Source organism: Epinephelus fuscoguttatus, linkage group LG1, assembly GCF_011397635.1.
Source record: "Epinephelus fuscoguttatus linkage group LG1, E.fuscoguttatus.final_Chr_v1".
NCBI classification, from domain to species: domain Eukaryota; kingdom Metazoa; phylum Chordata; class Actinopteri; order Perciformes; family Serranidae; genus Epinephelus; species Epinephelus fuscoguttatus.
Window position 1 is genome coordinate 12,140,814 of NC_064752.1, and position 23,239 is coordinate 12,164,052.

Consider the following 23,239-nt stretch of genomic DNA (forward strand, 5'->3'; position numbering starts at 1 on the left):
AAACATGCTAAAGCTAATAATGAGTTATTATCAAAAAACAACTGACAGTTTTTATTAAGATTAACTTGATACTTTTATTTAATGATCTTGTTGTTTTATGTCTTTTGGGAGAAGTTTGCTGTCAGGGTTTTAAACCAAATAGAGATGAAGTTTAATGAAACCGATGATGGTTTGGGTTAAAATCAAAACACTTCTTTCAGAAAGGACTTTTCGGAAGAACTTAACTTATTTAATGTGCTTTGTAATGTGTGTTAGTGGAGTCAGTATAAACGTCACTGCACTGCACTGCAATCGTATCATGGCAGACTTTATAATATCGGCAAATATTGTATTGTTGCCCAAAGAATCGATATGATACCTGATCGTGATGAAACCAGTCATTTACACCCCTATTGCCGTGTACTGGAGATATCAGCCGTAGAGATGTCTGCCTTCTCTCCAATATAACGGAACTAGATGGCACTCAGCTTGTGGTGCTCAAAGTGCTAAAAAATATCATTTTAAAAAAATCAACAGCAATGTCTCTTTCCAGAAATCATGATCTGGTTACTCATGATAATCCACAGACCTTGTTGTGAGCAGTTTCATGTAGGAACTATTTTCTTTCTACTGAACTACACCCACCGACTGTGTCATCATGCAAAAGGAAGCGTCCACCTTAGTTTGATACTAGCTACCTTACCTGAACTAGCTAGCGTTACAGCTTAGCCTAGGAGGATGCCATTAACACTTACATCTCTGTCCACCCTGTCACAAGCACAAGCCACTCATCGATTAATAGAGAAATGCTTCCTTTTGTGCAGTGATTTGGTTGGCGGGCAAGCTGAGTGCCATCTAGTTCAATTACAACTGAGAGAAGGCAGAAAACTCTGTGGCCGATATCTCCAACATCAGGGAACTCACACCAAAACAATCTAGACTGACAAACAGCACTACAGGTAAGAGGAGAAACACATATCTTTTATTTTTGGGTGACCTGTCCTTTTAACTGTAATATGTTAAAGACTGGTCGATGGTATTACCACTGAAACTACATTACAGGGTGTTCACTTCCCATTGCTTACGGAGTAATTGATTCTACTTGTTCTACTGACAACTTTGTCAACCTCTGAGTTTAACCTGAAGTACTAATTACACACTTACAATGCTGTTCCAGAGTGAATGAGAACTGCAAACACTTCAGACCATAATCTATACAGCCATTAACTGCCTTCATATTGACAATGTACAGTATGGAAAAACTAGACATATTGATGTGAATGTTAGCTTAAAGGTGGGTGGAGATGAAGCCTTGCAATGTGGGCGGCTACTTCTACTGATACTGCACATGCAAATGCACACACTTGGCAGTACATCAATTCAGGCTCCTTGCTCAACAGTCAGCACATTTTGCAGCATGCTTTATCATCACACAAATGTAACAGCGCATCTTATGACTTTATGTTCAATCACCAAACCTTAATTCTGAGTGTGCGTTTAAACATGTCAGTGTTACTAAAGCAAGTAGATAGCAGAACTTTAAGTATGCAACTCAACTTCCAATAATATAACATGCTTATATTAGTCAATTATGTAAAACTTAGTTGGACATGTACCAATATGTGTAAAAAATTCACTTTCAACCATTTAGCGACAATGGAAAAAGGAAATAATGGAAATCAGTGATGGCATGGAATTGGTTTCCATGCTCCTCCGATTGACTCTCTACACTATTAATTAGGTTCGTAACTGAACTCTTTAAGAGCTTGATAAAACTTAGTGACACTAATCTCTATTACGAGATACCGATTCTCACGTTCCCTCTAACAGTCAATTAGTAGAGGACGCAAGATATACTCACACACACACACACAAACACACACACACATTAAAACGCCCAACTTACAGGAAGCTAATACATCAGTTATGTTTTTATTTTATATTAAGTGTCTGTTTTCGTTGTTTAACATGTCATTTTTCGAAGAGATCCTGCCTGTATTGTAGACTTACATCTCTGACAGAGATCTGACAACAGTATTCACAATGCAGATGAGCGTGTTGATGTTTTGATCTCTTTTCATGTATTATTTTTTTGCATCCAGAACTTCCTTGACTTGTGGCTTTGTGCTGCAGCTCTGAAGCTTTCTTAAAGATTAAATTGTCTGTACCGAGGGTAGGTACAGAGTTTGGCAAGCGTGCATTTCTGTGTGCAGCTCCTTGTATGTGGAATCTTCTGCAGATGGACGTAAAGCTGCACACACTGGTTCCTCTCGGCTGTTTCAAAGCACTGTTGCAGGATTTTTGTATATAATCTTACATGCCAATATCACGGTGTATCTCAGCTGGTCTTTGCAATCATGTGTAGTTGCTCATTAACATACTTTTTGACTTTTCTTGTGAGAGAGCTGTACATTTTTGTTTTATGCTGTCTGTCTGTAACTAATATTGCTGCCTGTCTTGGCCAGGACACCCTTGAAAAAGTAAAGAAAAAAATTCTAATCTCAAGAGGTTTTTCTGGTTAAATAAAAAAATAAAACAAAAATAAATAAACTATTAAAACACTACACATAGCACAATAGTATGTGGGGGATGTGGCAAGATAATACAGGATGTCCTCTCCCTCCTATCACTAGTAAATTAGATACATTTAGCTCATTACAAGCATACACGATGTATACCCACGAAACTGTGCTGATTATTTGGGGCTCTTGTTTGAGTTTAAGTTGAGTCATCTTAACAATTGACTTATGGCTAAGCCCCGCCCTCAAACGCGATGAGCCAATCACAGTGAGTATAGCCATTCCCATACACTCGGACATTCTCTGCCTGGATGTTCATTGAAATGCATTACAGAAAGTCAGTTTTGTTCGGTTTTATGAGCCCTTTTCTGAGATTTGAAGTTTAAAAATGGTCAAACGGTGTGCATGGGGTACATACAACTCCGACACAAGGTATCCTGAGAGGCTGGACGACGAGGTGTATTTTTTACACTTTAAACCACATGTCAACTGAGAAAAGTGTCTCCTTTGGATAAAGCTGTGTGGTAACGTTAGACCACAACATCAACTCAACGTGAATAAGATTAATAATGATGTCTACATCTGTTCTAAGGTAAGTCAACATTGTGTTTGAGGCAACATATTGTCACTTTGCTGGAAAGAAATATAAAGTTATCTTTACATCTCTAGCTAACGTTAGCTAAAGTTAGCCTAACGTTAGCTCCTAGCTGCGTTGTTCATCATGTCACCTTGTTTGCTGGGAGTTCATTAGCCTATTTTGTTCTAGTTTTGTACTTTGGTGATTGTACATCATTGTTAGCTGTTGTCCAAAGGGCTCTAGTTAAGCTAACGTTAACTTCTGGAGCTTAGCTTCATTAATTTATCTGTAATCGCAGAGATAGCAAAGGTTGACAAACGTTATGCTGAATGATTCAGTGTAAATACTGTAGCACCAAACCAACGGAGAGACACTCTTGGTAAAGATGGTAAAAAGGCCGTTATCCTCTTCTCATATTCTGAGCCAAAAACCTTAACTTCAGGGATCTATGTCATTGGTCCGACAGCCCATTGGTTCGACATCCCATTAGTCCGACTGTCCGCGGTGCTGAACGGCTTGTGGCGGGTGTATGGTGCGCCACAACTGGCTCTGGGTCAGCTGGGAAAGGCTTGAGGCGGAGCAGGCTCATGGCTTATGTGTTTGCCACTTCTTTTTCATTTTAACCCACACCATGATCTTTTCCTGACCCTAACCAAGTGGTTTTTGTGCCTAAACCTAACCAGATCTTAACCACAGGGCATCATGATGATTTCGGAACAGACTTCGGAACAATGGGCTTAATATGGTCGGAACAATGGGATGTCGAACAAATGGGCTGTCAGACCAATGGGCAGTTCCCAACTTCAGTGGCACTTTGATGCACCAAAATTTGATCGTTATGTCTCAAAAAGTCATCAGTTGCCTCCTGCGAAATGCCGTGTACTGTGACACTTGCCATAGCACTGGTTACTGAATGCTGATATTTTGTCTGAGTGAGAGGATGGGGGCGTAGCTTAGGCATAGGTCAATTTAGCCATGAATTAAGCTTTATTTTCAAAGCAATAATAGGTCATTAAAAGCAAAACAATAACCTTAAATATCTGAGCACTGTAGTTGTTAGCAATCTTTACTGAAAGGGAGTAAATTCTGCATTTTTTGGGACTGGTTTCAGCTGTGAATACATACACATTCAGTGCCCTGGTGAGCATTAATGGCACCAGGATGGTGTATGTGTGACTGAATCAAGATAAACAACAGTGTTTATGTTTATCGTAATGAAGGAACATGTCACCCAGCACAACAGTGTGGCTAATTTATGTGTCTGTAACAGTCTTTGGACAAGAATGGAGGGTTGATGGCACGGAGAAATAAGCTTTATGAGGCTTATGTGTCATTGTAGGAAAACTAATTGCTGGTTTCTCTCTTCTCAGGGGATTTGTTGACAATTAGAAAAAAAAGAGAATGTCACCAGCTGTTTCTCTTTATTCCTATGAAAATGTCACATCCAAGTCCTGCTTTAGTGACTTTGTTTGAAAGTATGATTCACACCTCATTAATGTATGTAACTGTGTACTCTACGTGTGTTCTTTTTACAAATGGCTGGCATTATTCCCATCTTGGCATACACACACACACACACAGGCCACAACCAGGCTCGAACCAAGAGCCATAGCACATAGCAAGTGCGTGCTGGACAGGCTCCACAGAGAACTCAAGTAGCTTGGATCAGGATCACATCCAGTGAGTCAGAATAAACCCGGCATCTAGAATGAGGCTCCAAACTGCTTAGGCGCCAATACCAACAATCCTGGTGGAGCCAAAAACGAGCTCGCTGGTTCCTGGCATGATTCATTGTACGACATGTCTACCGTATGTTGTGGGAATTAGAGATCAAAACAAACTCAGTCGAGTGTATGTGAGAGAACTGCTCAGTTAAACAGTGTGAGTAACATGCAGGCAGTGACAGTATCAATGGGTGGACGGGGGGGGCACAGCCACCCTGATACAACTGCTACACCCCTACCTGAAGAACAATGAATTGCTTAAAACATTAAGATACACAACGCATTATGTCTGAGTGTCCATCCAGCGTTTTTTTGTCTTTTCCGAGCGCCAGTGTCTCTTTTCAAGTATTCCCACTGAACAGAGGATGTATGCAGCTGCACGCTGCCGCCTAATGAAAAACTACAAGGTTCCTACAGCTTAAGGCAAATTAGTTTTAAGACTGTTTAAGAACTTTTTTAATCTCACTCGGAATAAGTAAAAACCAAGTTTATAATCACCACATCTAAAGGCAGGGTGTATACAGGTATCAGCCAGTTGAATTTAATGCTTTTTAAGACCCGTTCAAGACACCTTTTACCTAAATTTAGGACAGATTTTTGGACAAATCATACTTATTTAAGCATGGCAGGTAAGCATTGCAGGTAGGTAGTATATATGTGGTCTTTTGCAGAGGTCAGTGTTATGTAGGTGTTTTTTTTCCTCAAAGATTTGCAATATTAGAAATGTGGACTTTTATATAGAAAGGCTTCACCACTCATTTTTACAAAAAGAATGATAAATTAAATTAGATAAAACATCTGTTGTAGTTAAGATGTCACAAATTCAAATTTAAGATTATTCAATGACTTTTATAGTTTCTTACACAGACGCCGATGACTCTGTCGTCTGTTGACATTACCGTAGGAAAGTTGTAATGGCACTAGCGCTGGCTCCCGACGGCAGTCATGTGATTGGATCCAAATCCGTGTACTTCCATACTTCCTCGACCAACGGCTGATTAGCTTTCCCTTACACCCGCCTACACCGGAATTGCTGTTACCCAAATTGTTGTAGTACAACAGAAAAGGAAGTGTTCAGTGCATCGCAAGAAGAGATTAAAATGGATATGATTTCATTTGATTCAGCTATATTGCTGAGCTGCAACGTCTCTCACCTATGGCAACGCCGTCACGTGATCTGGATATCCCCACCCATTTCTATTACAAAACAAAAGACAAATGTCCCCAGACTCCCATTCTTAAGTAAAGGAGGCTGGTCACGCAAGACTATGACTTTAAAGGCCTTACTGTTGTGACATTAGATTTAAGACATTTCAAGACTTTTTAAGTCTTCAACTCATTGTTTCGACAGCCCAAAATTTCAAAGCCTCATTCCATCCCATTGGACCGAACACCCATTTCTCTGACAGCTGGTCATCACAAAAACAAATGCCCATTGCTCCAGTGTTTCGGTTCTCAGAGTTTCAGTTTCCCAGCTGCATTTGAGCCATCAATCCCAGGTGTTTGTAACCAACCTATCCCTGTTTTTCCAGGGAAAAGCAAAACCAAATTGTTGTGGAACTCAAAATGTTAACTGCACTGTTACTAGTCGATGCACACCAGATAATTAGTAATAATTACTGTAAAATAAGAAACCAAAGTATATCAGTATGCGATTCCATAACTCATTTTGACCTAATTGTCAAAGAGCTTATATACTACAACAGCATATTGAAATATATTGAAATATATATTGAAAATTTCTAAATGCACCACTGCATCCAAGTCTACCAGCGAGGCTTACAGACAAGTGCACAACACATCTAGGAGATGGTTAATCTCATCTGTGACAGTAATGAGCTGAAAATGTTTTGTTTTAAATCTAATATTTTAAGAATTGTGTTGCATAACTAACCATATGGCTCACAATCTAAAATCATCAGTTCAGTTTCCAAATTACAGTTTGACTCAGCGGGGATTTTAGGTAGGAGAGTTTTCACTGCGACATTTCCAGCTTCTCTCTCAGCCTTTCGTGAATAACACTGTCTGGACCTCAAAATTCACAAACAATTTGTCTTCATAATCATACAGTGGTATTAAGTTAGTAATGATTTATTCTAATGTCTGTCATTTAACTTAGCCCAATTTTCTTCAAAATAAATCCCTTCCTGACTGTTAAATGAAGAGACACAAGCAGCAGAGAGAGGAATAAAATGTGCAAATAGAGATTTCAGCAAGAGGCAGACACAGACAGAATCGCTGTACCTTGTTCTAATTAATTTCCCAGCAGCAATTTAAGTGAAAAACACCAAATTCACCTTTAGTGTCACTGCCACACATCTTACGAAAGACCAAGAAAACTTTGAATGCACTTGAAAATCCAGTATATTGGAGCACCTGTCCTGTCTGTTTCTGTCTGAGGTAAATGGATTATATTTATATTCACAGGGCACTTATTGCATAGCAAAGTAACCCATCACCTCTGAGACTTGGCCTTTGCCTTTGAGACGGTCCTGTCTGGTCTTGCCTGTCCTAGATGCTTGATTAATAACATCTGAGACTGCAATTATCCTGGAGAGCACACAGGCCCTGCAGGACTTACAGGATAATTACATATATTATGATCGATACAGAGTTGGTGAAGAGAACGATGGTGGACAGACGGATAAAGTATGACTCTTTTATTGGTAATCTTAAGACTATTTTCATTTTAGTCTCAATATATGAGTGCACCATACCATACTAAAACTTTCTCTCTGGGTGTCTGAAATGTATATTTTCACATACTTCTCATTTATCTAAATAGAAACGCACATCCTATGTACCCTGCAATAGAACATACAGGCTTTGCAAGCAGAGATAACGGCTTTCCACTGCACAGTTGCAGTTAAGAACTAAAATTACACAATAGGGCACACTGGCTTATTACACTGCCTGACAAAAGGGGGGAATTACTGAACAGCTGTGGTATTTGGCCAAAAGTGGAATCTTCTGGAACAAACACCATAATTATAGTTCCTCAGCATTACAAGCTCGTCTGACAGAATGTGCACAGCTCTCGCAGAGGGTGGACGTCCAGGCTTAGCGAATGTGGCCTCGGATTAGACATGCAGGAAACTCAGACCTGTGTCTGATACGAAAGTGCGTTGCTAATCTGTTGACTCTGGGCTGCTTTATGTCAAACAAATATCTGTTAAACATAGCCTGAGCTCGGTGTGTATCTTAAAAACAGCTTCGAAAATACTTAAGTCGGATCGGCATGATATTTTTGACGCTTATCTCCGACTTAGCAAAGAAAATAATCAGTGTCAACAAACTGGTGGGAAAATGACTGCAGTAAAGTCCATTATTGTACAATCAATTCAGCTGATTAAAAATGAGTCACTCTGTTTGCTGGTATCTGGTTTCACATTTTTACAACCCACTACAAAAATGTCACACAAAGATAGCAAATTTAGGGACAATTTCCACTCACCTTCTGTAACTAAGAGTGGCTATGAGGGTAACTACATCACAGAATAATGTTTGAATACTTTAAAATCCAAATTAAAGGAGGTTTTGTCATTTTCCCATCATCTGACTGTGTGAATTAAGTATACCCATAGGCCCAATGAAGAGCTAAAAGCCTCTTATTATAATGACAGTTACTGAATTTGTTTAAGCAAGTTACCTTTTTTCCTGATATTAGCTAGCTCTAAAGTTACAAACAACACGTGTACTTTTTAGTCTTCTTTAGTTTTTGCTGTTCCTTCACCCCAGCTTGTGTCTACGATCAAAACTGGACCTTGCTACCAAACAGGACTCAAGAACCAGCAGGCCAAAGTAACAGAATAAATCTAAGCTGACTGACAAACAGTTGCTAACGTTAGCTTGCTAAAATGTTAATTTCCTACCTTTAAACACTTCAGTTTTTGGTGCCAACAGTTTTGGAATTTTGGAAAGCAGCCACCTCTTTTAATCAGTGGGCCTATTTTCTCAGCCTTTTACATTCAGTGTTTTGTATAATGTGTAATGGATGTTAAACTTGGAGCTTCACACTGTCAAGTATTCACATCACTTGTTGTTTAAGGCACATCTTCTATGTCAGAGTTTAAAAACTGTCTATATGTCTACAGATTTTTGTAAACTGGTATTTTCCTCTACGTTTTGCCATCTTGGCCACATACAAAACAAAGTTCTAGGGAGATATAAAATGCCTTCTAATGTGCAAATTTGTGGACAGCTCCTCAATTCATGGATGCCCATTGTTGCTTTGTGTAATGAGCACCAGGAACAATAACAATGGAGGACCGACTTACTAGTTTGTTTACATTCTGTTGGCACTGCCTGGTATAATATCTACTTCGAATTTAAACGTAGTATTGCTGCATAACATCCCTGACCAACGGAGACATCTGCTGCACCCAGTATTCCACCTCAGCATCCTCGGTTTTAAGTTAAACAGAGACGATGTTTTTTAGATCAGACCCGGTCGAACCAGAAGATTGTGGGACAATTTTTGAGAGGAATTGTTGTCAGTGAGGACTGGAAGGGAAACTTCTGTATGTCTGGAGCATCTATTTTGTCTTTGAGTGAGTGACTTAATCCTTAAGTTCAGATCAGACCAAAGAACTGCGACGAGATGAAACAACTTTATAACGTTGCAGAGAAAAGTTGCAGCAGTGTGAACTGGCTATCTGAGCTGGACTCAAGCCGGCTGATGGTGTCACCTGCAACTCAGCTGGTCAAATCGCTAACTGCTGGTTTTAGAACGTAAAGGTCGCCATCTGTTGCTACAGCCAATCGGCCTGTAGTTACTGTAAGTCCGCTGGTCAAGTCAAAATGACTGCTCCCAACTACTAATTGGCACTGCTTACTTATATTATTGTGATGTATTTATTATTTATATATTATCATTATTTTCTTTTTTGTAGCCAGTATCTCACTATCACTATCCTCATTCATATTTTAAGAAGCTACAAATAAGCCTGAGAAGCTGCAAATCAGAATGGACGTACAGAAAGTTGTTGCATAGAGATGATAAACCATCTCATCTAGTTGCATTGGTGTGAACCGGCAGGTTTTTAGAACGTCGCAGAACGGTGCATTGCAAGTAGCTGCCTGTTTCTACTCGAGTCATTGTGAATCTTTGGTCTGAACTGGGCCTAATATCAAAGTGGAATCAACAGTGGTAAGATCTCCAGTGGGTGTTTTGAAAGAGGTAGGCTGTACACTTTACTACCTTTGTGACAAGGGGTGAACATGGGAGACAGCTAATGCCAGCGAGCATCTGGAGTCATTTTTGCGTTGTAGTGTGTATGGGGAATGTTTGTAGAACAAAGTTTGTGTGGAGAGATTTTATTTTTTTCAACTGAGGGGGAAATATCTGTTTTATAGAAATCTGTATATGTGTAGACTGACCCTAAAACACTGATGTGTTTTAATACCCAGAACAGGGTTCACAGTTAGCATGGAAATTTTGTTTCCATTTGGTTTTGGGACATGATAGAGAACAAATTTATAAAAGAGCAACACTGAGAGAGGCAGAGCAACAGACAGTTTACAACAGTCTACAATAAAAGGGAGTGCAGGAGAAAAACTAACTGTGTTTGGTGCTTATAACTTTATTGGGTGCCTATTTTATTCAATGTAATTCTGTTAAGTGATGATGTGTATGGGGCTACAGATGCAGACCCGAGTCTCTATGATTTGATGTACACGGATTATATGAACGGGTCAAATGCAGGTTGAACATGTGCTGGTGGGTTTTTCTTGCAAGTCTAAGTTGCTACACCAGAACCTATAATGAAATCCATTTATTTTAATTAACTGAGATGAATTGAGATTGACTGTGGCTGAGAAAACCTTAATACACCAACATTCATTTAAAGAACAGAACAATGCAGTAAAGAAAAGGAAATGCATTTCATAATTAAGGATATTTAAAGAATTTATAGGTTCATGCTCATAAACTATCTAACTGGATGACAGTTTTTAATAAAACCATATTTACAGTGGGTCAATATCAGCTTTATAAATGGGTAAGCTGATACAGCACAACATTTGAAGTCCCTGAATGACTCCAAACGCCACTATGATCTCAAAAAGTGTGCCTGGCTCAGGCTACCATCCCATAATGCAACACAAATCATGCCTTAACACTATCAGGTATGTCGGGCCACACAGCTATGTTACATTCCTGGCGCGGGCAGTTGATGGATTACATTTAGGATTACAGCCAGCCAAGGGGATAGGCTATCTGCTGTCTGGGCCGTGATTGATCTACCTCGCTGTGACAGACTGATATTGGAGGCTTGTTTCTCCTCCCTCCCTCAACACCACACTGTCCGTCTAGATTGATCTCTGCACCAATCGCAAAGGCAAAATCACCACAATCTTACATCTGCAGACCCCTGCAGGAGTTGGCATCCACGCTTAGTGTCTAGACACTCCACCTAAATTATCCAGTCGTGATAATGACTCACAAAACTGTCCCCTCCTTACTTTATTGAATGAGATGAATATGCCACTCGTGTCCAATACTCAGTAGATGTGAAAAGAACCAGGCAGACATAATTACAGAGAAATAGAAGGATTATTTAGTCGCCAACACTGAGAAAGAGTCTGAGGGAAACCTCAGGGAGAATGATACAAGGAGAGGGCAAGAGTGGGAGTCGGAGAGGAACCGAATGTGTTATGAATGCACAAAATGACAAGCATCCATGTGACAGTGGGTCGAGGGTGAATCATTCAGGAGGGAATTCCTTCTGCGTGGCGACTCGCTGACATCACTGCACCACGGGCATATTCAAAATGTCTCATCACAAAGGCACAAATTTACACACAGAAAGGAGCTCATTTCCGAACATAAAGAGACGGTACTAAAAAGGTGAATACTACGAATACTAGCAGATACTAAGGCTGTGCCAAATACCAGTTTTTTGGGTGGTTTTCAAAGCTTCAGCGAGAAATATTCATGATTAATCGAAGCTGCATGGGGTAGTGGGGGGATGTAGTAATGACAAATGAGGACATTTTTTGAATCAACGCACCAAAGATAACGTGATAATTAGCCACTGTCAGCACGCAGCTTGTAGTCATAGTCATTATAACTAGTGCAAAAAAATACATCCTCCTGAGTCTGTGCATCCCCATATGAGGGTATCACATTCTGGGTTTGCTGCACCTTATACTTCATTCTACTTAACCTAGACCTGTTGTCCTCACTTGTGGACACTTGGTTGTGCCATATAGTGGTAATAGTAATATATAGTGGTATAGTGGTGGCAAGAGCACAATAAACTGATCTGCGTAAAAACAAGATGGCAGGCATCTCTGCCATGTCAGTCTGCAGCCGACCCCAACACAAAAGTGGACAAAGTACAAAACCTGACCACATTTAATGACTGAAACATGTTTATTTATGATTTATAATGTTTGTAGTTTGATATGGCAACACATTTGACCAATTTTAGTAACAGTAACAAGCCTTTATAATTGTCTTGTTTGAGGATGTTGGGACCAATTAGGTGTGAGACTGTTCCGTCAGACAAAAGGACATTCCTAATTTGGAGTATGGATCAAGTGGCAGAGTTTGTAAATGAGCAAATCAGACTTTGAGCTTTGTTGCATTATTTGTTATTTAATTTTTGCACAACAATGTTCAGGTGAACACTTTTACACTTTATTACACACTTGTGACTATTAAGATAAACCCATCATATTAGGACATCGTTTTTTTTTCTCTAAAACTACTTCCTGTTCAAAGACAATGTTTAGTTTTTATATTAATCAGGTCCTACTGATCTCAAATAGCACTGGGAAATGCGCATTAAAAGAAATACGAATCCTGTGTGTTTCCATTAAATGTACGGACTTTGGTGAAAACTACGAACTCGCGCTTGTTTTCCGCAGAACCGGAAACAAAACAAGTCTTGCATTCTTCTTTTACGTTTTCTGGCGGTTGGCAACCAGCTTGTAAATGCATTACCACCTTCCCGACCCAGAGTGTGGATATCACCATGGAGAGAGGTGCGCTACATCAGACTTAATTTGAACATAGCTGTTTCCATCCCCGTTTGCGAATCAACATTTTTCAAAACCCGGCTAAAGCAAGCATATTTTAGTTTGTGCGAATCAGGGGATTTTAATTCAAATTTTGGCGTTTCCATCATAATTTTCCGATGCGATACTTCTAGATGCGCATGTAAACAGGCGTGGGAGTGGTCAAACTGTTGTAATCACAAAACTGAGCCGATCACTAAGTTAAAATATCCTTGTCTAAGAATAACTACTAATGTTGATGCATAATAAATTATGTTCAATCACTATTTCTCGATTTATGTGGCTATAAGCCTGCCACTGGGGCGCTGATTTCAGCCGGCATTCTCCTTCCTTCCACTGTCTGCGCGTTACCATTTCTCTCTGCTACGAGAAACAACCACCTCTGAGCTAACAACTTGCACACTGAAAGTGGCACGTTTTGTCGCAGATTTGGATTGTGTAATAAGGCATGCCTGCTTTGTTCTTTCTGTAAATTGTTGTAAAGATCTACAACGAATAAAAGAACTCATCAAAGCACCTCAGAAAAGCCCAGACTCCGTCTCACAGTATTTTCGTGCCCTCGATGTTGATCATTTTTCTGACATTGCCAGTCAAGGCGATCTGCCACATTCTCTAACTGTGGCAGAAGCATAGGCCAGCGACAGTGACTTCACCAGTGTAGCGATCTGTTCCACTTCACATACACTTGTGATATCATCGTCATAATGTTCGGCTAGAGCCACATACAGCCAGCAAATTGTCTGAGGCTTTAACGGATGATTGAGAGCTTTAGTACAGTCAAGCTTCACCTCTTGGGCCCCAGATATCAAATTAGGTTTGTCTTTTTGATCAGTAAAGTTGAATCACATAGCGACATAATTTTCTTTTGTGGGGCAATTTAAAGGACAGGGCTCACCTCATCACGTGCAAATGTTCCACCAAAAAAGTTCACCCCGACACTGTTTTGCATGAGCACCGTCGCTGCATCCTGAGTTTAGTGCCGCCAAAGACGACTCTGATTGGTTTTAAGAAAACAAAAACAAAAGAGCGTTTTTCCCCCTATGGCAGAAAGATAATCAGTGTTTCTAGATCTTTCTCTAGTGCTGACACAGCTCTGTGGAGGCTACGTGAGACTGAGGGCCATTTGGGAATGTTGGGGTAATGGTGTACAAGAGCAGAGCATTTAAGCACTGATTTGGACATTGATTACCATGGCAACAATCGAAGCTTCGAAGCATTTGGGTCAGACCTAGTGGATGCCTTTTTACAAAATTTGTCTAATGTCACAATTCATTATGTTGAAAGTGCTAAATGTGCAGTTCTTAGCAATTTATGCTTCACACTTGACCGCACACTGGAGGAAGAGTATATATCATCCACCAAGCTGCACACGGCCAGTGAAATAAACCTTTTGGCTTTTCACCTTTTATTTCTGACACTGGCAGATTATCCCTTTCTGCTCCTGTCCGTGCAGCAGCTGATGCTATCACACTGTGTAATTCGGTCCACCTATTCACACTCCGCTCTCCCTTGCCAGCACCATCTCTCTCTCACATCCCAACTTTAAATAAACATTAAATTAGGCCAAGATAAAAGAAGCTGTCAGCCTGTGTTAATGGAATAGATATTTTCTCATCACATATGCAGGGAGTAAAGATAGTAAGTAATGTCGTGTGGGGCCGCATGGCATCATGCGTGTGGTCATATTTTTCAGAGCTGCTCCTGCCGTGCGGTAACAGGTTTCTGGGGAGCAACTCGATAGGCTGTGGAGGAAAATTCAGACTTTGACCCTGTCACATGAACTGCTACTTTGTAGTGAAACTGTTCAGGTCATGACTAGTGTTGATAGCAATGCCACGATGGGCTTCGGCCTCAATCTCTCATGGGAGTTGGCCTGCCTTGCCCTGTAGGCAGCTCTGGCTCCAATTACCCTGGCCAATGTGCCGTAGAACTGTGTCACTCTGAATTATACATGGCCTTTGTTCATCCTTAACCCAAGAGCACTGGAGACAGCAGTGGATCATGTTTACACTCATCCCTCCGTTAAAACATTTATGAACCTGATTGGTGCCTTAAAAACTTTTAAATGCTACCAAAAAACACAGAAGCATGCAGGCAGTTAAATGTGTGTCTGTAGGATTGTGTGCAGCTCAATATGAATACCTGACGCTACTCTGCACATGGAGACAAAACACGGCCATGTGGAAAGAAATGTTTTTTCGATCCAAAAGCAGTCCAGAATTTTAAACCATCTTCCACCCACTCATCATGCTGACCGGCAGTAATCAAAGTTACGCAAACAGAAGAGTGTGCTGCTTTGTGAACTTGAAATCACAGGGGAAATCAGGAAGTGAAAAATGGAATGGGAATTGGGTTTACAGCATGGGCTCTGCAGCTGCTACATTATGCAGGCCATCACAGGGGGAGCCATAGATATATTTTAGGATGACTGCTAAAATAGCAGTACAGTTTTGTCATGATTAATCAATATATTTTTTTTAAAAATTAGTCTAACATTCTGTTAAATCATTCTACTGGTGACATGTTTTTCTGGACATTACGACATCCTGTGACATCATCTGATGAATTAATGCCATACTGTGCCCCAAATCTGGAACATAACTCTCATACAAAGGTTCGTATGACATCTTATGAAAAATTATGCTCAGTTTGTAAATGTGATGACTTGGCACCCCTACCAGTAAGGTTAGGAAAACAATCATGGCTGGGTGTTGTCACGTTACGTACTTTAAAGGTGAAGTGTGTAAGATTTAGGGAGATTTAGTGGCGTCTAGCGGTGACTTGAAAACTGTAACCAGCTAAAACTTCTCCTGGCTAGAATTCCTTCAGTGTTCCTTGTTCAGGAGGTTTTTACTGTGAGCAAATTGTCCCGCAGAGGTCTCTTCCTCTCAAAAACAAACGCACCAGGTTGGTAAATCTAGTAAAAACACTGAATAAAGCAGTTTCACGTTACAAGTCAGAGTATCTCCCACACTGTTTGGCATCTCGGAAACGGGTGGCTCACCCCCCTCATGCTACTGTGTGTTCACATTTTTTTTTGATCCAGACGTTCAGGGGTTTTTAGTGGGAGCCAAATTATCCACAGAGGTCTCTCCCTCTCCAAAACAAACGTACCTGGTGATTGAAACGGGTAAAAAAAACCTTAATAAAGCAGTTTCACGTTACAAACCAATGTCACTCAAACACTGCTTGTTGTAGATGAGCTTCTTACTGCAAATTAGTGCCCCCAGTTGTTAGGTTAGGTTAAGAAAAATAATCATGGTTGGGCGTCATCACATTAAGACGTACAAGTAAGGCAATGTGATGAAGTGATGTTGCATACATAGCTTGAAATAACTCAATGCTGACTTGGGGTTTCACGTGGTACACAAACTTCGGTCTCCTGGGTCAAAGTCCTGTGTTCTTTGACCCGTCCACAACCCTGACCTTCCTCCCTACGTAGACTTTGTCGCTCTTTATACTACATGACCTGACTCCCTCCTTTGCTCCTGTCATAAGACAAAGAAACGCCTGCACCGCTTAGGTCACAGCTACATGGGTTATCGACCAATATTGGTTTTAAAATGAAGTATTAGAATCGGCCAACATGCTATTTCTTCATTTACACAATGAATAAATATTACATACACTGAAACATTGAACTGAGTGGATATATCGATATCGGTATCAGTTGTCTGCCAAAGCAGTTGTTATAGATCAGCATATTGGATATAGGCAAAAAATCCAATATTGTGCATCCCTACTTTTTGTAAGTGTAAGTATAAACTGTACATGACAGTGTGAAATTGAGATACAGGAATCATTTTGGCAGCTTCAACCTTTACATGTTTTGAACATCAGTGGAGCTCTTAGTTTTAAGAGGGGCCACACTCAAATAAAATTTAAACTGTAATTTTCTGGCCCGCTAACTGATTTATCGTATGATGAATCAGACATGAGGATGCAACTCCCACGGGGACGGAAAAAGCACACTGATGTACAATTTAAAGAGTAATTCTTGCCTCTGTAATTGATTTCCTCTATGATGAATGAGATATTAAGTGGAGCCACCCACACTCATGATGGCTGTTAGAGTTGATACATATTGAAAAGCTTATCAAGTCAACCTCATTCACTAATGAGTGTCCATCTGTTATTTTGTAACCACTTCCAACACAGCGTTCCAGGGAATAGGTCAACGCATTTTTCCGTGATCGAGAGCTCAGTCATTATGTTAATTAGGTCTGGGAGTATGATGTCTGCATGTGGACCAGCCGAGTTTGGAAGTCTGGACTTAGGGGGACGAGTGCAACGGGTGCCTGCGACTTACTTACCACAATCCTCCCACTTACTTTGTGTTTACCAGTAATCTGTACAAGTGATTTTCCCACAGTGCCCCAAAAAGTAGTGAAATGTCTGCAGGAAATAACTGTCACAAAATGGTAAAACAGGGGTTGTGTGATTGGAAATTCTTAGATTTTGATAATCTGGTCTCAACTGAAGACTCAAAAAACAGCACGCACATCCAAAAAAGATAAATACTGGGTGCTGGAGAGAAGAACAAATACAAGAATACAACAACAGGTCAGTACACCAGAAACTGCTCCTTTTGGAAATTTTAATCATTTCACCAGCCCTTCATCAGACATGACAAAGGTAAGGAGACACACCTCTGTATATACAACCAATGGTGGTCTCCCTACAGATCATGGGATAACAGATGCAGCTATACAGAAACACACTGAAAAACCAGTACAAAATGACACCACAGGAATACATTAACAAAAAATTACATTAAAAAAAAAAAAATGTAGAAAAAGGTCAGCGTTGCCCATAGTATCACCTCAATTATCACGACTAAAACACCAGTTAAAAAAAACGTCATAGTGACATGCAAATTCAAGGTGAAATTGTAGGAGGATATATTTATGATTTATATATTTCTTTAAAATTTTCTGGATTTTGTTTTGTTTTGTTTAAAAATAGAGACGCCTCTAATACTACAAAAAGTAGTAAAACTCAGTGAGAATTACCACAGCAGTGTCATAAACAATGTTTACATGCTGCTCAAGATTTGGTATTTCTCACTGAGTAGCACTAAATTCTGTAATATCCAGGGCTCCTAAATATAAATATATAAAAATATATTAATTCTAAAATATTGTAATATTCTAGGTGATACTCGAGGCACTGCTGGCCTTTTTGTAAATATAGTATTTGTTCAATACATTTTTCTGTAAATGAACTTTTTTCCTGTGGTGTCATTTTGTACTGGTTTTGTAGTGTGTTGCACTCCGTTTCTGTGTAGCTGTGCTACAGTATCATGTGATCTGTTGGGTGACAACCATTGGTTGTATATCCTCCTGACACCCGAACATTTGTTTGGTATGTGTTTTCAATTTTTCCTAGCTATTTGAGATTAGTACCTGATCAGTATAAAAAACTAAACTTTATGAACGATAAATAAATAAAGTCCCGAGATCCTCAAAGGAGACAACAGTAAAGCCCTAATGTCCTCAAAGGAGATGATAATAAAGTCCCAATGTCCGTCAACGAGCTGATGAAAAATTCCTGATGTCTGCAAATGAGTACTTCCTAATTAACAGCGTCCTAGCTTGTTACTGTTGCTAGAATTGATCAGATTTGTTGGAACATCAACCTAGATACTGTATTTATAATAAATGAACACGTTTCGACAATTAAATGTGGTCAGGTTTTGGACCTTGTCCACTTTTGTGTCAGTATTGACTGCAGACTGACTTGGCGGAGATGGCTGCCATCTTGTTTTTACATGGATTAGTGTATTTTGCTCATACTACCACTAGATGGCACAAAAAATTGTCCATGAACGAGGACAACAGGTCTGCGTTAAGCAGAATGATGTATAAGGTCCAGTAAACCCAAAATGTGATGTCTTTGTATGAGGACACAGGGTCTTAGGAGGATATACAGAGGTGTGTCTCCTTATCTTGTTCATGTCTGATGAAGGGCTGGTACCTGAAACGTCACGTGGTGACATGATTAAAACTAAGGTGTGCGGACCTGTTTTTTGTATTTTCATAATCCGTCTAAAACTTCAGAGTTTACTGTTAACATCTGCTGATGGTGACGGATTGTTCTTTAATATTGCAATACTGCAATAACAAGTAAAAAGATGTGCACTGTATTGCATTGTCTAAGTATTTGCTAGTTCTGTTGCACTTTTGACTGTCTTAGTGTTAGAAAGATAAAGCAACTCTTCTATAAATTATACACACAGAAAGACAAAAACTTGTTTTAGAGGATATTTAAAGTTCAGTGAAACATCTTTTGGCCTCTCTGACCTGTTACAGAACTCATTTGCATCGCCTTAGAAAAGAAGAGCCTCAGATGGAGGATAATTATTCCTTTTTCTAAAATGTTATTTGTCATCCAATCCCCCAGCATCATTAGCATTACAAAGTACATTCCAAACACCTTTTTATTGGCCAAAGAAAATTATAAAATTATATCAACAAAAACCCAAATGTGGACCACTTTTGATGTCCCGTACAAATAAGCATGTACGTGTGTTTGCTCTGTCTGAGCCGGTGGACTCGTCTCTGGGGTCAGAAAGCAAACACTCACTGATGGGGATGTAAGAGCTGCATATGAAGTGAGATACGCATTACTAACTCAATTTGAGTGTGTGTATACACTGGGGCCAGTTGGCAGCCATGCCAGCAGCTTGGCCAGGCCCTTGGCTTCTTCTTTGTTGTTGATGTCTGCCTGGCCAGCACTACTAATGCAATTCATTATGCCTTGCAGTTGACAACACTTAGAAGCAGTGATTAATGCATTTGCAGCCTGTTACTAGGGGGAATTAGGTATTCTTGCCAGTTTATCAACTTTGCTTCCTCACAGACCCAAACTTGTCTGTTTCTGGGGCAAATGTAGAGCCCTGGAGAAATGCAGTATCAATAGCGTGGTACACCATGGCCTAAATGTATATAAGGAGTTTTTGCTTTTGTGAGTTGTCAGCAGTTTGCAGCAGCCAGCCAGTTTTTTAGTGGAATTGAGTTAAAGCTTTAGCGAGCCAGAACAAGATTTTCATTTTAATTTGCAAATTGAAAAATTACCATTTTTTTGTTATGAAATCTTCTGCATAATTACAACATATCCATATGCAGAGGCTTTGATGTCTAACCAATTAAATGAGATTAAAAACAAGATTTAGTCCACTGCTATTCATTGGACAAAAAAAATGTTCTTTTTGTAAGGTCAACATTTCACACCCCAAACAACCTTGGAGCACTGACAGATATAAATGCTCCCGCTCCTTATCTGTACACCTTTATACACAAACACTGTGTACTGTATTTAAAAACTGAATTATGTTTTTAAACTACGCCCTCGACGTCCATATGTCACAACACTGCGAGCCGCATTCATATTAAATTCTCAGATTAAGCCGTGTAATACGTCAAATCTGCACTCTGATCTGAATATGATAACAGCACGAGCCGCTAGTCATGTGTGGCTGAACTGTCAGATCTGTTTATTTTTGCCTCCTCTGCTCCCACGTGCTGGCGTGCACTTACGAGATAACTGCTGTCTGTGTCCTTTGTCAGGGCTTTAATAGTAATATACATTAGCCGACCTTCAGTAAAAACATTCATGGGTCCCTCTGAACAAAACATTACTATGATTTGTCTGGGGATAAATTATTCCTGACAGGCGATCCTAGGTTCTATACAGTCTACCTCAACATGAATAATATTCACACAGATTAAAACAATGTGATGGTTTGTGTTTATCCAGGACATCTCTCTAGCTTTAGATGCTGCCACCAATCAGCTCCATGTAAGCAGATCTCACCCACAGTATATTACTTCTTCTAAAAGGGACACAGTGATCCCCTTTGTCTTGTGTTGTTCCTCAGATATCCATGCACACATTCAGACTGCCTTGCACACTCGAGCACACCAAAACTTCAGCCCTGTTATCTAACTCAGCCCTCCAGGCTGAATCACAGTGGTAGACAGAGACTATAGTATGGGCCTAAAAATTCACATGGATAGAGCGGAGAAGGAGAAGAAGAGATGGGGGGTTGATTTCCATTGGTGTGAGGAAGAAAATAATTGATGATACTGCTGAATTACAGTGTCCACCAAATGGTTGGCTTATATAAAAATAAGTATTATATAAATATAAGCTGCAAATTGATCGATTTGACTACCACGCAGGATAGAGGTCAATGTTTATATGCATGGTGAGAACGGGAGAAACTGAAAGCTAAAATTCTTAGTACGGGTTGTGTCATTTCTTACAATGCTGCCTTTAGAATTGTGTCTTGTTTTTGTATTTTGAAATTATTAACATTCAAAAACAAAGCATCCTTGCAGCTTTCACTTTAAAACAAGTGCTATTGTCTCATATTACATAGTCAGTCACACACATTATATGCTTTGGGAGTGGAGGAAGAAAGAGATAAAATTAGAACAAGGGGGAGGGAGGGGGTTCCCTCTCCTACAGGGAAAACATAAATAGACTGGAGCAGCGTTATGGCAATGGATTTGCAATAATACTCTTGTATGTTGTGCTCAGATACGCTTTATTTGGGTCAAGCACATGGAAAGCAAATGCTTCTTAGATGCTGCTGCTGCTTACCGTTTGGAAGCTTGTGACTGTTCTCCATCAGCCATGTGAACAGGTTGGCAAAGTTGCAGTTGCACACCCAGGGGTTGCCCTCTAGCCTCACCGCCCGCAGGGAGGGCAACTGACTTAGTGCCCCCACCTGTAGCGTTGACAGTGCATTGCGCTCCAGTTCCAGTTCTCTTAGAGAGGTGAGGCCAAGGAAAGCATCCTCGTTCACCATGCTCAGGTATGGGTTGTTGCCCAGCCGTAGCTTGATCAGGCTCCGAGACTCCCCAAAAGTCCCCTTGGGGATTTCAGTCAGATTGTTGCTGCCCAAGTCCAGGAAGACCAGCCTGGAAGAGGTGCTGAGGGTCCCCGGCTCTATGTGGGAGAGGGAGTTGTTCCGGAGGTCCAGGTAGACCAAGTCACTGTATAGAACCAGGAAGTCTGAGGGGATGCTGGGTATCCAGTTGTCGGCCAGCAACAGCCTGCGCACATCCAAGGGGATCTCACTGGGTAGACGGGTCAGCCCACGGCCACTGCAGTCCACAGTGTGAGGATCTGGGCACAGGCAGGTTGCTGGGCAGTTTTCCCCCAGGGTCCATAAGACAGAGGACAGCAAGATGAGGATAAGCTGGAGCCAGCAGACACATGGCAACATGGTCAAGTGGGTGAAATGAATTATGGGGGAAAGAGGCTTGGGGTAAGGGCGAATGGGAGAGGGAGGGTGGGGGTAGAGAACAAGAGGGTAGGGGTCAGAGGGCAGGAGATCAGGACAAGGGAGGGGAAGGGGAAAGTGAAGGGGGGCGGATGGGGATCAATCCTCGCGAAGGAACATCCTGCCGTTGTAGAGATGGAAATCTGGAAGGGCTCGGGAATTGTGAGGAGGCAGAGCGGTGGCGAAAACTGTTTTCCAGGAGATCATGTAGCAAGCCGCCTAGATAGAATAGCAGACTGCCTGCTTTGAAGGAGCAAAGAGAGGGAGATAGTAAGCAGCAGGGAGCGGGAGAGCAAAAAAGACGGAGCTTAACAGAGAGGGGAGGGTAGCTTAAGAGAGGTAAATAGACACGAGCGAGCTGGGAGTGATGAGAAGCCGGGGGCACAGACAAGGGAGAGGGGGGTTGAGGAGGGGGCTCTGTCCGCCACGCTACCCCACAGTAGAGCTGGCGGCAGTGGCAGACGAAGACAATAAGGTCTCTGACACAAAAGGATATATGAAGCTGTGATTCAAGCATGACAAGCAAAGAGTAACATCAGTGCATCCCTCCATTAGTCCCAGGTCTCTGTGTAGAAAAGCCTGACGCTCTGAAACGAGAGAGAGAGAAGCTCACGGCACATCGCTCAAGTGTGTGGTAAGGTTGCCCCCCTCCCTTTATTATTCCCTCTTTATCTCCCAAAGCCCTGCTGTTAAAACACAGCACAGCTCAATGTTACGCTGTCCAGCACCGTATCAAGGCTGTGCTGCTGTGCGGAGAGAATCCAAATGTCCAGGCAGGAGCCTCGTGGATGTAGATCGCAGTGCTGAGCTGCACACAGCCATGCCAATCCAACGACTGCCTCTGAATCAACCACGGTTTATCTCATGCCCTCTCCCCTCTCCTTATTTCCAGGGAGGCGTGCCTGAGCCACGCTGTCAACATGTGATGTCACTTCCTATAGTGTGAAGAAATGACGATCAGCTGTTTCTGGAGAAATCTGAGATATAGGAGATATTTATCTGTGATGCTGTTACTTTATTTTAAAGCATATTCAGCTGTATGTTCAACAAAATAATAACAAATACTGAGGCAAATTATTTTGAGAAATTATACATTCTCAATGACGTTCATTTCTTTTTAATATTT

At 40.8% G+C, this 23,239-nt stretch overlaps 1 protein-coding gene across 1 annotated transcript in view; it reads right to left on the bottom strand.

Moving 5' to 3' along the window:
• The window catches only part of lrrc38b (leucine rich repeat containing 38b), a 30,664-nt gene extending 7,683 nt beyond the window's left edge, over nt 1-22,981 (bottom strand). Inside the window, exon 1 of the mRNA XM_049590933.1 lies at nt 21,429-22,981. Coding sequence (XP_049446890.1) covers nt 21,429-22,056 — 628 coding nt within the window. The 5' untranslated portion in view covers nt 22,057-22,981. The remainder of the gene's footprint in view (nt 1-21,428) is intronic.
• Between the last annotated feature and the right edge of the window lie 258 nt (nt 22,982-23,239).